This window comes from Paralichthys olivaceus, chromosome 4 (genome assembly GCF_024713975.1).
Source record: "Paralichthys olivaceus isolate ysfri-2021 chromosome 4, ASM2471397v2, whole genome shotgun sequence".
NCBI classification, from domain to species: Eukaryota; Metazoa; Chordata; class Actinopteri; order Pleuronectiformes; family Paralichthyidae; genus Paralichthys; species Paralichthys olivaceus.
This window is the reverse complement of record NC_091096.1, coordinates 11932646-11948796: the sequence shown is the minus strand read 5'-3', so window position 1 is coordinate 11948796 and position 16151 is coordinate 11932646. Positions and strand designations below refer to the sequence as shown.

The 16151-nt window shown below is 41.1% G+C and overlaps 2 protein-coding genes across 3 annotated transcripts in view; one reads left to right on the top strand and one right to left on the bottom strand.

The window, feature by feature from the left end:
• LOC109638174 (guanine nucleotide-binding protein G(q) subunit alpha) overlaps window positions 1-4994 on the bottom strand; it is a 19165-nt gene extending 14171 nt beyond the window's left edge. Inside the window, exon 1 of the mRNA XM_020101025.2 lies at window positions 3845-4994. Coding sequence (XP_019956584.1) covers window positions 3845-3980 — 136 coding nt within the window. The 5' untranslated portion in view covers window positions 3981-4994. The remainder of the gene's footprint in view (window positions 1-3844) is intronic.
• wdr31 (WD repeat domain 31) lies at window positions 2511-16151 on the top strand. Of its 2 annotated transcripts, none has more exons than XM_069523683.1 (10): window positions 2511-2576; window positions 8863-8934; window positions 9282-9414; window positions 9758-9832; window positions 9933-10077; window positions 10932-11032; window positions 11224-11291; window positions 11843-11984; window positions 12721-12883; window positions 13020-16151. In XM_069523683.1, the coding sequence occupies exons 2-10, from the start codon at window positions 8888-8890 to the stop codon at window positions 13220-13222; spliced, it is 1077 nt and encodes a 358-aa protein (XP_069379784.1). In that variant the 5' UTR covers window positions 2511-2576; window positions 8863-8887; the 3' UTR covers window positions 13223-16151. The 2 variants fall into 2 exon arrangements, with proteins under 2 accessions (XP_069379784.1, XP_019956532.2); XM_020100973.2 differs by lacking the exon at window positions 2511-2576 and adding an exon at window positions 7076-7488.

Genomic DNA, 16151 nt, shown 5'->3' with positions numbered 1-16151 from the left:
GTAAAAGAAAAAAGAACTTGTCAGGACATCTTTAGTATCCTAATCATCCAACACAATCTGATTCTGTTTCTCATTCACTTTCTTCAAGAACCGAGGTTCAATATTTCTTTCCAGCCACTATGTTCCGTGCTATGTTTTGTCTTTCCCCTCCTCTGCATTCATCTCAAACTTCCCATGACCGTACAAGTTTGGAATCTCAGCTAATGTTATGGTGCCACAGTCTAGGCCATCCGTTCCCTTGTCACTTAACATGTCTCCAGACCTAATGTCATGCTTCAAGACCAGATGTTGAATTTGCTCAAAAATAAAGGAAGGAGAGCAGTCTGAGTCTGGTGGTATCCATCGTTTTTTTAACCGAGATGTGACCTGTAATTCCCCTGAAACAAAAGTCTCATCAATCAACTAAAACACGGTTTTAAGTTACATGTCCCTGTATTAAATATACACAAGTCATAATGAGGTTGATGGTGTAGGTTTTAGTTCAGATCTTGATTGCTTTGAATCTGGTGGCATCAAGAATCTATTCCCTCTTGTTTTATTTTTCCTTAATGACATTCAGACTTGTCAAAGAAAGAAAAGCAATAGTGGATCTAATAATGTTATTGATGGTTTTCGATCATTTGCGACACTTCAACAACAATACTTTAGCTCAAATGTTGGCTGCAACATCTTGGGAACCATGAGTTATGTTATGATCTGAAAAGGATTTGGTGCAATAGAGAGAAAAAGAGAGGAAACAGTTGAATTTTGTATGCCCGCACCCAAACCAGCCATGCATTAAGTTCTTATCTTGTCTTACTTTGTCAAGCTTGTGTTTGTAAGTTGTAAATGATGATGATGAAACAGCTTTTCTTACCAACTTGACAATGAAGTAGGAGCTGTTCTCATGGATTATGACACTGATTTAATTTTAAATTTTTCAATCTCTTCATGTTGCTGGGGGAGATCAGTTTCAGCAGGATCTTCCTGAGATGGCTCTGCCTCACTGTTTTCCGACATTGATTGTAACTGAGTCACTTCTTTGTATTTGGCAACTATCTTTGTGTGGTTGTTGTGTCTCTGACTTATTTGCCAACATTAAACTGAATGTGAACCTGAAAGGATCCGATATAACACTGTCTCCCCCTCCAGCAAAGTATTGTTGATCATCTGTCCAAGTTAAATGAGTGATAATGTCCCTTACTACTTTACAACTCCGTAACGGATATCGAAAGCTTAGGGTGGACGAATGATATAATTGCAATGTTCTCTTAACATGTTTTTATGTTGCAACATATGCAGTCTCTGTGGGATAAAGGAGTTAGTGGGTTTGGACAATTATGAATAATTTGAAGCCCAGATGGTTTGTGGAAAATCCTGCCATTGACATTTTGGAGGAGTGAAAAACTTTTTCCCCTCGTGTCCTGTGGGACACAATCCACTGATAGCATATGAGATAATGGAGCCATACAGAGCACACACAACTTCCTCCGGTTAACTCCACCACTAGTGGGAGTGGTGCTGTTGGTATGTAACAGGCTCACTAAAGAGAAAAACACAATTTCCCTGTGAATTTAGAGCCCTGAGTTTATAACGATATATTCATCTCACTGACAAAATGGTTCATTTAGACATAACTGTGATAGAAGCTAAGACGTGTGCATGTTAGCGAACGTTTGCATCTCTTCTGTCCACAAGGGTCAGTAAGGTTATTATCAAAAATCCTATACATTCTCCAGCCAACCTCTCTATGCCATTAAACCCACCACACTGTAGACAACCATCTACTCCTCTGTCAAAAACCTTTAGTCATGAACACTGTGTAGCATTTAACACTACGGAAAAAAAGAGTGAAAGAATGTGGTAAACCATTACAGGAAACTCTTCACTCTACAACTTAATGGACCTCACTGTAGCTTCACTACAACTCCATACTCAAAGACATTAACTGTACACATTCTGTCATTAGAGGCGTACTACCAAACCACTCTGAAATGGAATAGCTTGTACTGATGGGGCAAACTGACTGCCAGCTGCTGCAGAACAAAAATAAATGTTGAGTGTAAATGATAATCCTTTATCCATATTTGGTTCTGGTTGGTGGATTCTGTATCACACAAGAGTGGTGACGAATAAGTGAATACAAACAACATAATGTCTCACGAGGAATCAAATCTTACACAGGATCATTCACTTTTTGGGTCACTGGCTGTTTGTGTTAGCATAATGAGTGAACTGTTGGGTATTAGAAGAGATTAAGGGGCAACAGCGACATGATTATTGGTCCCTATTTAACAGGCGAGGTGGCTGTCAGCTCCTTCAAATCCTGTTAAGGGGGATTCATTTCAACATTTAGCGCTAACAGGAGGGCAGAGGGGGAAGTTTACTCATTAGACCCCCTCTTAAACCTCCCTAAGAAGGCAAAAGTGGGATCTAAATATGTTATAGGTTTCCAGCCTCCTTCTCTTGTATGCATTTTTCTAAGGAGTGGAGCACTGGATCAGGAGGAACCGTTTCTGGCACCACTCTCCTCCACCACCACCACGGTCATCACATCTAATGGGCTTTTCGCAGGAAATCAAATTAAAAATGGGATGGTGAGTTGTTTTCCTCATATTTCTCCAGTGTAACTAATGCTTCTCAACAACTCCCCTCCCCCTCAGACCCCAACCTCTAATTTCCCAACTCAACAGTGTGCTAAATTCACAGGTAGCGACATTATCATTATATTTTTTAAAAGATCATGGGAATGGAATGAAACAACTAGGCCTCGAGGCAGTGGTGGATAATCTATTTCATCTTGTTGAGTTGTTTTTGTCTTGGAGTTAGTTTGAGAATGATTAACATGAATGCAAAGAGCATAGAACAAAATCAATAATTAATGCTAAATTATTTTCATCTATTCATCTATTGCGATGTAACAAAGGTTTGATGAGTATCTTTATATTGCTTATGCATTGTTTAAGCACAGTGGGGATCATTGATCGTCTTCAGAATTGTAAAACGTTGTTCAGTGTTTGTCTTTCTCTGCTCATAAAGAAGAGATGAACTCAGACACACAGGGGCTAAAATTAGTCTTCAAAGTTAAAAGAAATGTAGTGAAACATTTGTCAGGATAATTATCAATGTCGACTTTGTATCCTGATATAATTTTTGGTTGTATCAGTCCTACTCTATAGAGCAGCAGTCCTCAAACGGGGGTCTGCAATCCTCTGAGACTCCATGAAAAGATTCCAGATTCATCCATTCAAATGACCTTATGATTGGCATCTGGAACAAACTATATTAACCAGTACACATGATCATTCTAAACACCACTCAACATAGGTTTTAAATGCATCAATTACCTTTCATCATTATTTACTTTCTCTCTTGTTGGGGGTTCTTGTCTAGAAGATAAATTGAGAGTAAATATAGAGTAACAGACTCACTGCCGGGGTCAACCTGCAGCAGGGTTACTAGACTTTAACCCAGTCAATACTTGACACACTCCTGCACAACATCTGGATGGGCCCCGTACAAAATGTGTCAGGTGGCGGCATGGAGGGGTGACAGAAGTAAAGAGAGGAGGCCCAGAGACGGATGAGCATTTGTTTTCCTCAACACTGTTATTCAAATCAAGTGGTTTAAACACACTGACACACACACACACACACACACACACACACACACACACACACAGACCTGACAATCTGTGCGGAAACATTTCAAAACACCAGCCCTCCACTCCCAAACTTCACACAGGTGGGAAACCCCATTTGTAAACCCCCACCCCTACCCGTCAAAGGCATTCTTTTTCTGGGAGGAATTTGGGCTTTGCAGCGCTCCTCTCTCCCCTCCCCGTGTTCCTCCGTGCGGAGCTTACCGAGGAGCAACAGTTTCAGTTCCCGGCGCGCGTCCCTCTTGTCCCGGCGGAGCTGCCTCTCGATCTCGTCGTTGATCCGACGGGCTTCCTTCGCCTCCTCGCTGAGGCAACACGCCATTATGGACTCCAGGGTCATCTTCTCCTTCTTTCTGCTTTTTAAAAACACGCACTTTTCGCTTGTTTGATCACTGATTCATCCAGATCTCAGCCCACTCTGGTTTTCTAAACACACATCCAGGAGGCCTGTGGATGCCGGATAACGTCCACATATACAGGCCTGCGTCTGGTGGAACAACGCGTGGACGCCCCTCGTAAAGGAGCCTGGACGCAGCACAGATTGTGGGCTAAAAAATAAAATGTAAAGCTGTTTTATCAATTATTATGATCGAAGCTCCCTCCACCAGTTTCGCTTCGCTTTCCGGGGCCTCCTCTTCCCGACAAGCGGCGCAGTCCGGGTCGGTGTGAGCCAAATATCTGTCGGATCTTAATTGGTGATAATCTGCTTTAACCTCTCAATATGATCAACAGATCCTCTAAAGACGCATCCTCCGTGTGATCTCGTTAGGGGCACTGCCATCCGATCAGCCGAGCACCACCACCACCAGCCCTGCTCTTTAAAAACAAAGTCCCTCGATGTTGTTTCAATGTCTCTTCAAGGGGCGAAAATCCCCCGCGTTGTGTCCGAGTTAGCGTCGCGGATGAGCGGGGACGCGTGAAGAAAGCAGTCCGCTCATATTCCCAGCGGCTCGACTCCCGGGCGTGGTGAGGCAGAATATGGCGGACTTTCACTCCAATCCGCTATAGGCTGTTATACTGTTATCTCTGCTCCAGAAGAAAGCCACGCGTAACACTCAGCCTTCCAGCCGGAGCCCGCTGTCGACACGGCGGCGGAAAATATCCCACATCGCCCCAAATGTTGAACAAACAACGAGAGGCGTTGACGTCCGTGGCTCAGGAGGAGGAAAGAGATCCAGACCCCGTGTTGCTGCTGCTTTCTCTCTCTCTCCGGACAATCTTCTGCTTTTCCTCAATTCTCTTCGTGTGTTTTTATTACACTGGCCATCCACTCCTCCGGGGCTGACGTCGGACTCCCATCGACCAGGGGGAGGTGGGTGGGTGTGGGGGAGTGTCACGTCAAAGCAAACGCCTCAAAGTATTTCAGCCCCAACCTGTGGAATAGAAAATGTGTGTGAATAGACTGAACTCGTATCTCTGTGATCAGTGGCTGGGATGTGATTTAAAAACGACACTGCACTTAGTTTCTCTTTTTCTCTATGTGAACACAAGACCAGATCTGTGTTCTCAGAGAGTCAGAATAGAGTGTGAGTTCAAACTTATTTTGAGGTTTTAATCTGGGCTGGACAATAAAATATGAGCAATAATTATCATTGTATGAATTTCATCAATAGCGATATAACAAACGTCTAATACATATTAATACCAAAAATAGTTTTGGCCCAGATCTGGCCCACATGCCACTCATCGCAAACAGGATGTGATGATAGCACCTGGGCAGCCCGCTCCTGTTTGCCAGATCCCAAATTTGTTTTGAGCCATTTGGTTCCATATTTATCATTTATCACATGGGCCACTTTAAATTCACATCCAGATTAAACTTCTCCAAGAGCACAGTGTTAAAAAGGGTCATGGTTGTCTTGGGGTATTCTGGCCACAATTGCTATTTTGCAAGTGGGTAACTTTAGGCTCACTTCAATTTTGTGTGGGCCACAAAAAGGCCATAAGTGCTGCATCATTGCCTGAAGTGGCCCACATCCGTACGCTATCTGTGGTCAAATTGTAATTGTTGCATGCTTATCATTTGTGCCATTTGCCTTCAACAAACTGGAGAGTTATACAGCAGTTGTTGTTCACATTAATCTTCCAATAGGCCCACACACTTGCGGATTGATGAAATGATAAGTGGATGGATGTTAGAGGCTGAATCACGTGTCCACAGCTGATCCATTATGATCATCCCCACTGTTCATGCCTGTGCCATTAGTATTATGAGTGATTTTGCTTTGTGCTGTCTTGTCCACAACCAAACAACTGTCTTTACTTACACACTCAGTTGTTTTAGGACGTTATTGTTATAGTCATCAACTGCACTTGTTGATGAAAAATGTACCATAGTATTCAATGAAACTAATAGATTTTACAAATCCACCACTTATCAAATGTTTTTGAAGTTGCTAAACTCACAATGTTCCTGTAGCAGTGGAAGTAAATGAAGCCTGAAAGTTGACGCAAACAATTTTCTATGGATGTCCCAACTTTTATTGATGATTCACAAATCCTCTGTCTGTACAAAGGCAGTGTCTCTAAACCCCATTAAGGTGGTTTCTATGGACAGAGGGTGAAAGCAAAGCAACCTGCAAATAAAACACATTTGTGGGAAATGTTTGGTAGAAGGTTTGATTTGACACAAGTGTGTTCAGCCACTGGATGTTGAGGTCAAGGTCATCTCACATAGCTATTGAGCAGTGTTGATTGAAACCTAACTAAGTGGCCCACTTAGGCCGTTTAAATGGGGACATGTCAGTGACTCAGTGCTTAATTGTAAGTTATGTGTTTGTTTACATTCAGCCAAGTCTGGTCTGATCTCTTCTGAGCCACCAAACAGGCAAAAAAACAAATAAATCAGAGCTATAATGAAGTGCATGAAAATTTGTCAAGGAAAAAAAACCTGTTAATTGTTCCGACAGAATTAATGTTAGCTGTCCAGGGACCTGCCTGACTCGCCCTAGTTTTATAGCTTGGGGAGCCATTCAACCTGTGCCTGTAATGAAGGGCAAACCACCAGTTGTCTGTGGAGACACACAGCCACAAGTTGGTAACATGTTAACCTGTCAATTGATGGTGTATAATCTTGTTCATGGATCTTGATGAAAAAGAAATAGGCATATTTAGGGGACTGATAAGTGTGTGCAATTTGGTACATGTGGTTTCACAAGTCTTCATATGAGTCCCATGTGTTTCTGTGTGTTTAATCCTTATCTCTACAGTCAATGGTTTGATCACTAATACAGTTCTATAGAGACAAAGTTGCAGAGAGGTTTAATAGAGCAGCTTAATTTTGCAATGGGTGTAGATGCCAGTGTAGGTGCAGGTATAGTTTATGTATATGTAGATTTGATTACGGAACTTTATATATGAAGAATGCACCACACCTAAATAGTAAATCAGACTTTTATTTTTTAAGAGAAGACACTTTCAACTACTTCCTTCCCTGGATCACGTGACACGGTCCTCGCCTGGATACGGGAAAGCGTCGCTCTCTGGTCGCTACGGAGAGAGAGAGAGGGGGGGAGGAAGAGGGAGAGGGGGGGAGACCGAGCAAGAGATAGAGAGAGAGAGAGAGAGCAAGTGATAGAGCGACAGACAGAGAAGAATGGTTGTGTTGTAGTGGAGTGCGAGACTTTCTCGTGCACTTTCCCCCGCACAGGGTAACTTAGTGGCATGGCCGTCTGCGGGAGCCGCTTCTCGGTCGTTGGGGCGACGACTCGACCAAGTTTTGTCGCGTGTCCTCCCTCGGTCGGTCGCTGCTAACGCACCGGCATGACGGACACAGATTAGTTAGCATGCTAGCGAGTTAGCCAGCCGTCCTCAGCATCACGCACAGGGACCACGCCTGCCGGTGCGAGGTAAGAAACCACTCTCCCCCACAGTGGAGTGTGTAAACTGGGAGTCGTCGACCTGTATCCACCGTCAGTGACTCCGGTGAAAACCTGGTGAAAACCCGTGTTTGTTACACAATGTCCGCCGCTGCCGTCCATGGCAGGTGTCTGACTAATTCCCTGTGACGGTAATGATGCCGCTCTAATAGGATTGAAGTCCTCTGCTTCCTGTGGTTTGTTTGAGAAGTTCCACCGGGCTGTCTGATGGGGGAGGAGCTCCGCTGCGCGTGTGCGTGATAAAGCGGTGTTTGCGTGGGAACGCGTGGTTTAATCTCACCTCGTCCTGGCCTGTCTTTAGATGTTTTGTAGTAAGACACCGCAGATTCAGTTGCGTGTCCGATGTGTGTAGAGGAGCTTGAACTGTAAGACTGTCACCATTACTGCCTGTGCTCATCTTTATTCTTTACTTTTTATATCTCTAGTCACTGTTTTCACCTTTTTTTAATACACTTACATCTGCTGTGATTTTTCAGGCTATGTTAGTCTAATGCACATTTGCACAACTCTGTAAAGCTTCCGTTATTTATTTTTAAATCTTGTGTCTTTCAATCACGTTATACTTAAAATATCTGTATTGTCACTATCTCCATTAGCACATACTTCTTTACAGTGACAGCTTTGTAGTAGTTCTGGTGATGAGACTTATTATATACTTATATTATTATTATCTGTCTATCTCTCTCTCAAAATGTAAAGAACAGGAAAGGTAATAATCCGAATACATTGATTATTGATTATTTTCAGTTATCATCATACACACAATATGTAAAAACAATATAAACAGTGTAAACAAAGTGTAAATGGTCTTCACATTATATATTGCCTGAAAAGGCTCTGGCAGAAACCAAATGCTTATATATGCCTGCCTATATTTTTAATCAAATGAACTTACCCTGCCTCAATTAAGCTCCCTCCAGAAACATACAAAGACATTTTTTTTCATTTATACTGGCATTGTTTCACAATTTCTTCCCAACAATAGAGACACATCTCAATTGAATCCCTTTGTGCCTTTCTGTACAGTAAACTTATAAAAATACCTCACAGATCATATTTACTCTCACTTTGGGAATTTAGAAACAGTACATTTGTATGATTATAGTATCCAGCCTCATTAATAATAGGTGTGGCTCTTTTTTGTTGTTAGACTATTTATAGCAGTTTACAAGTTCAACCCCATAGCGCCAAACAGTTATGTAAGGAAGTATAAGTGACCAGTATATTATATGCAAGGCCTTAGAATTTGGTATATCCCTAGATTTATACAGGATTGCCTTTAACTGTTCCTTTGAGACAGTGCAACAGTTTGATACCATGTCTTTCCTTGTGCCTGTGTGTAAGTGTGGCTGTAGGTTCCTAGGCAGTCATGGGGAAACTACAGAGCAAGTTTCGCAAGCGGTCTGATCTCTACAGGTGACTCATGTTTATTACTATAAACACTTTCTGTGTCCTTGTTTGAACTACACACCATTTATAACCAGATTTCAATACAAAGTCTGTTCACTGTTGAACAAATAAATAAAGTATCATTAAAGATGCTGCTATGTTCACTGCAATATTTGGTTGGCAAAATTATTTATTATTTAATCTTGAGCAGGACAGTGCAGTCTGGGGTGAAACATTATGTGGTGATAATACAGAGATACTGCTTTCTTTTAACAGCATTAATAATGAAGAGGAGACATTTTATCAGTCATCTTACATGTCAGTATAGGAACATATAAATGTTTCAGTTGTGTATTGTTGTTTTTTGTGTGCAGGGCATCTGAGGGGGAGAAGGCAGATAATAACTTTGACAGTCAGGTGGTGCAGTATGAACCTGCCCATCAAGGATCCATCAGCACTGTCACGAATCTCAGCCCAGATCTGTGTGTTTCTGGCGGCAGCGATCAGGTAAAGGGTAAACATATGAATTAGTAGCACATCATTTTTAAAACTATTTAAATTTTTAATCACAATGTTGATCAATAACTAGCCAATAATTGTATGCTGCGCTTTACAAAGTTTCAAGTGACTTTACAATGGTTTTAAAATACTCACAGTTCATTAAGATGCCTAATGCAAGAAAAGTACTGTTTTAGACGACATAAAAGTAGAAGTATGACAGGCCATTTTAGACAATAGTACCTATGAGTGTTGTGTTGTGAATTGCAGGTGGACAATTTAATCCTAACATGTTCTAATTAGTGTGCTTTTGTTTGAGTTCATGCATGTGTGTGTGTGTCTGTTCCTGTAGGCTGTGGTGGTGTATGACTGGAAACAAGGCCGGATGTGTCAGTCCTTCCAGGGTCACAACAGAGAGGTTACCAAGGTAACGTCAATACTTTTTGTGCTCAAACTGATGGTTATGATGCTGTACAGAGTGGTTACACCTCTCCTGTCCATGTACGTATCCTCTGTCAATCTGCCAGGTGGTGTGTTATCCAGGAAGTACATGGATCTTTAGTGCCTCACGGGACAAAACTGTTCTGATGTGGGACCTAAACCAGGGGGATGAACCTATTCAGGAATTCTGTGGGCATGAGTTGGTGGTCAACGGACTAGCTATCAGCCCTGGTACAAACACACACGTACACACACACACACACACACACAAAAACCACAACACACACTTCTTTGTCCCACAACACATCTTACTATTAACACCAGTGCCTCTCAGTTTGTGCATTATAGCTGGTTTGAGAACAGACAACTCTCTGAGGACAATTCATGAATATAAAACACAAAAAGAAGAACACAGACATCAACGGCACATTCCCTCTTGCAGAGAACAGAATCATTTGCAGACTTGGTTAAATATTTCTCTTTGTATTGGCTGCCAGTCATTGTAGCACCAAATGTTAAAAAGTGCAAAAGCAAAACTCCAGGTGAAGTTTTTGATGAAAATTCCAAACATGCGGAAACTGAAAGATTTTCATGAACAGGCACCCTGGTTTTAGATTGACAGTAATTTGAGATGAAACAGTGATAAAAGGGGGGTTACTGTTTACTGTTAGCTCTATAGCTTTGAGCAAAGCATCATCTTGAATATATTAAGAAAATTGTGCCATGTGCACTTCATTAAAATTCTTAACAAATTGCCATATTTTTCTTAGCACTGTTTATAAGTTAGTTATAAGTGGAAAGGGGCATTTCAGCTAGGGGTAGTGCTCCCTGGCCCTGCCCCTGAAGCGATGATAAGTCTTTTATTGATCATCAACTTTATTTGGACTCTATCTTTATTCTTTCAGATGTTTTCTTTGTGAAGAAAGCAGGTACCTCTATTTGAAATGACATTGATTTCCTGAGAATAGTTCAAGAACCTTTGTTTGAGTTGTTGAATGCAGTTGATGCATTAATGAGATGCATGCTGACATTCATTTCAGATAACTGATCCAAACATATGGAACTGTTTGTGTTGTGGCTTGTAGATGGGAGAAAGCTATGCACCGGTTCTCGTGACAACTGGATGTGCCTGTGGGACATAGAATCTGCAAAATGTGAACAGAGACACAACATCTCTAGAAACCTGGTGAGAACAATAGTATGTGCGCACAAATCCTTGTACTTGTTTGTTTCAAACATTCTGGAGCGCCCATAGCTGTGTACGTGAGCATGTAAGAAAAAGAATCAAATCAATAAGCCAAGCAATCTGACTTCTACCTCCCTTGTTCAAGCCCTGTAGGGTTTAATATTTTCCACTTTCCTCTCCCTTCTGTCCAGGTGACTCATGTGTGTTGGGTGCCATCCAGCTCCTCTGTAGTCCAGACTTCTGAGGATAAGACCATAAGGTACATAAGAAATATTTGATACAACAGTTTGTAAGAGTTTGGGTACGTGTGTCTTGGTTGAGAGAGAAAAAGGCAAATGTCATTGATTGAATTTAAACACACTTCAACCTATACCATGCCACATCATACATGACGAAAACAGAAACCATACGTAACGTTACTCCTGAGTTGTGGTGCAATGAGGAACTCACCAAGGTGGGCTACTCAACTAATGCAAAGAACACAAAATGCACAGTCTGATGAGTTAGTAAATGTTAATATGAAAATGATTTAGATAATAATCCTGATATGTACAAATAAATCCACCTTGTATTTTAATTTTGTTTAATTGTCCTTGATACAGAAGCGACTCCTCTAGCACCCTGATTGCACAAGCGTAGCTGTTATACACACCATCTGTTGAGAAGCAGAAGACTCTATGGGATATGAATAGTTGCCAAAAGACAGGGTGTTATCGAGATGACGTCACTGAACCCAGTCGGCTGCCCACTGCACATGCTACGTTTTCTGTGTTATTCTTACAGTAATGACTTGACTGTGTATGTGTGCAGGGTGTGGGACAGCCGTGCCTGGCAGGTGACCAATACGTTTCCAGCCAAGCAGTACATCCAGACCCACTGTGACGTCTCTCCCAACGGGAACTATCTGGTGTCGAGCAGCAACGGCTTTGGAGGGCAGGGCTGTGAAGCCACGGTGAGGCCACAGGAAGTGTTGGTGTGCTTCTTGATGTACAGGTGTAGATCTACACATGGTGGGTGTAGTTGAGTCTGCCTGTAGGTTAAATAATGTCTGGGTTTAATTGATTCAGTACTACACAAATGCTAACAGGATCAATAAACATGTTTGTTTGGTGTAAAAGCCTGGAGCTACTCAATCAATATCAGTTCTTTGGACTTGGGCAGATGGTCTCCCATAAATTATGACTCCCATAACTTGTAGCTTGTATCCCATTAAATCAGTTTCCTGTCCAATCTGTATCTTGTGGTAGCTTCAAGAAACAAGAGAGCGACACATGGCAAAGTTTATCTGGTACAAGAGCACCTGTATAAATGTAAAACCCATCAAAAATCATTGTGTTTTACACACGTTGACAATTAGTCTTTCATTGTTTAGATTCACAACAAGAATTCGGTTGAACATTGAATGCCCCACTCCTGACTACTACATTATATTTCTCCTCATGTGGGAACCAAGAGATCACTAAAAGTTCTTTATAATCTTCAATTTTATTGTTATTTTATGGCAAGTATAATTTTTTTAATGTTTTTTCAGTTCTATGCATATTTAGTAATATGATGAGATCTGATTTCAGGTAACTCACCTGTCCATTAAAAGTTGACTGTGTGAATGTATCCACTGTTTCGTAGATATTTTCAGAAACTTCTAACACGATGATTTATTCTCAGTGGAGTTGTGTCTGTGTTATTAGCTCTGGGACCTGCGGCAGCCTGGCTGTAAGGTTGTGGAGTACAGAGGCCACCTCCAAACCACAGCCTCATGTGTTTTTCTACCTACGCCTCCTGGTGGCACCGCTCAGATTGCAACATCCTCCCATGACAGCTCCATCAAAATCTGGGATCAGAACACAGCAGGTAAGAGCCACTAATGGATGAGAACATGTACAAACAGAGATGAATGAAAACATACATATGAGCACAGATGCAGACACTGTTAGGTCATTTTTACACCGACTCTCCTCCCGCCCTCCTTCTGCCGTCTTCTGTTCAGTTTGTTTAGGGACGCTGTCTCTGGATGGTGCTGGTCCACTGGTTGCTCTGGCCCCAAATGACTCCACCAATCTGCTGTGTGCCAGCTTCAGCAACGGCCTCAACCATATCCAGGTGGGCCAGGGATCAAACCAGGCTCAGGGTTCTGCAGCAGGTTCAGGTGGAGCTGGTGGCCTCGACATTAAAGTCGTTGCACGTTTCTGAGAGTCCGAAAGAGACTGGTGTGACTCGTAACTCTCACCTGTGACCTTTCACTGACTCAGCAAGCAATAGACTGAATTTATTTTTTTAATATAATTTTACACACTGTATTTCTATAGACACGTTTGCTTTATTAGCCTGCCATACAGCGAAGAATGACAGAAGAGATCAGCAAGAACATGAGGGGATGAAAATGACATATAGAGTATGCACCTTTCGTTCAGCAGAGCCATGTGCATGTCCGTCACATGTTCTGTTAGGAGACTGAACTCCAGAGTTATCATGCTTGGACTGATGCCTTCATGGACCAGGTCAGATGAACCAGGATTTACTCAGTTTATACACTACTACAGCTAGGTGGCGCTGACAAATTGCTTCATTCACATGTATTTGGATCCATTGAGAGTTTTAGTTGCAAATTTGGAAGCACTGTTGCTGGAGTATCAGCTGTGTAGTCAGGACTTCTTTGAGCCAAATAGAATTGCATACTTATAGTATAGATTTAGTTTTTTCCAATATCAAATTTAATAGGTACTGTCAGATTTACAGTCTTGTCTGTCAAGTGGAAAGTTGTTTTTATCACCGAAACAGAGTAAAGAGGAACACGTCGATGTTACTGATTAGTTTGTGCTCTAGTTGGAACCTGTCCAGTGTTAGGCCAAATGAGTACATATAACACAGGTCTGTATAAACATGCTTTATTTTTAGGTAGATTTCACTCAAACAATAGGACACAGATTCTAATATTTGTAAACTGGAGCTGCTGATAGTTGATGTGCTGATATCCAACATTACTATGCAAAATACCATAGTGATTCCCTTTTTGATAAAACACAGTTTGAATAAACTAATCCAAATTAAGTGTATACTATTAATTTGCAAGTAAAGCTGCTCAACGTGTCAATATAAAGCCTGCAACCAGCAGTTAATGAAGATATTGTTTGACAAGGTCTTCTGCACTATTAACAAAATGTATTGAATGTGAATTTTGAATCCAGACCTATATTGTTCAGTCAGAAAATGCTAATGCTAATATTAGCAGCTTTAAGTTAATGAATTTGGCCAGTTCTATATGAAAGTATAATTGTCAGGACAAGAGTGAAGCACTCATGTACTAGAAGTGTACCTTTAATAGTGATTATGTTGTACGCTTCAACTTCTTAGCAATAATGTTTTTTGGTATGTACACAAAGAGGTGTCAGTTTCTCCAAAAGCTGTGGCTGTTATAGGATCCAACTTCACTGGAAGAACGAACAGATTCATACAGATGTTAATCTAAAGGAAACATCTGGTTGAGTATCAATTGTCTTTTCTTTACATGCGGATGAGATATAGCAATAAAAACTTTCAGAAGATCAGAAGGAAATCTAAAGAGTTGCAATAAGAAAACTCAACTGTGATGTCAAATGGGGCTTAAGAGTCCACATTGAATGATTTATTATTTTTCTATAATGTAAGGAACACTACTAGCCATAGGGAACTGAGGGTGATCACACATTTCACTTATAACTATCACAGATCATCACTAGTTGATCCAGTTGTGTCTGCCATACATTATACTAAGCAATAAATAAGACATTTATGATGTATGAGGGGAAAATGTAAGTTGTCTGTTCTTATCAGCACAGATCTTTAAATTGGCGACAGCCTTATAATTAATATGCCATTAATATACAGTACCTGTACATATTTGTCATTTAATATAAATGCTTTGTTCATCTGATTCAGTAAAAAAGCTACAGGTAAATTACAAGATTAAAACCACTGAGAGGGGAAGTCAGTGACATTGATTATCTCCTTGGCACCTGTCAAAGGTCAGGATGTGTTGGGCAGCGAGTGAACAGTCACTTCATTGAGGATGAGGTGTTTGAAGCAGGAAAAACAGGCAGACATAACGATCAGAACAACTTTAATTAGGGTCAGATTGTGATGGCTAGACGAGTGGGTCAGATCTTCTCCAGAACGGCAGGATTATTGGGTGTGTTTACAGTGGTCAGTATCTACCCCATAGGATAACCAGTGAATCTGTGGCACGGTCATGGGCACTCACTTCCCCAGCAATGTAGTCCACTCCCACAGAAGATACTGATTAGTGAAAAATGTGGGGGATTTCTCGTCAAGTATTACATAACCAGCATCAGCTTCAACACAAAAGATCGAGTCTTACAAATACAATCTGTCGTCTCTTACATTAGTTTCGGTGGAACCCCTCTCACTGTGGTCTACTTATAATTGACTGATGCCACATTTAAATCATTTTCTACACCCATTTTACAAAAGGGTTCATATTGTTAGGATATGAAAAAAAAACTGACTCCATGTGGGGAAATCACATCTGCATGTAATTATTAATGAATCAGAAGACTCCCTCATACTGTGGTGTTTAATTTATTTAAATCTGGACCTCATTCTCCCTCTGCCACAAAAACAAACCACATATCCATCAACAGGTTTTCATTAAGACTCACACACAAAGTAGACATCAGCAGGCAGAACAATTCGGCGGTCGCCACATCACTGAAGTACAGAAATAAACAAAATTTAAATGACATAATTGCCTTAAATTAATGCAATATATACAATATTGGCACAGCATGATATAAAAAGCTAAGTGGAATAAGTAGGATACAGTACGTTAAATTAACATAAGTCATTCAGAAGACCTTTTAAAGAATAAATACTGTATATGAACATTAGCATTCAGTCCAGAGCTGAGAGATACTAATAGAAACATGTACCGGCATTTTTCAGCATCTGAGTGGTAACAGTAGGTTGTAATACATGAGCTAGTGGTGACTTAAAGCATTCAGTGTTTCTTCCGTGATGTTTGAACGGAGGGTCAAAGCCTCAATCTTGAGTTTTTACGAGCTGGTTTTTGTCTATGAAACCATTTTTTTGTCGTGCTAGAAATAATTAAAACTGTGTGAGAGAA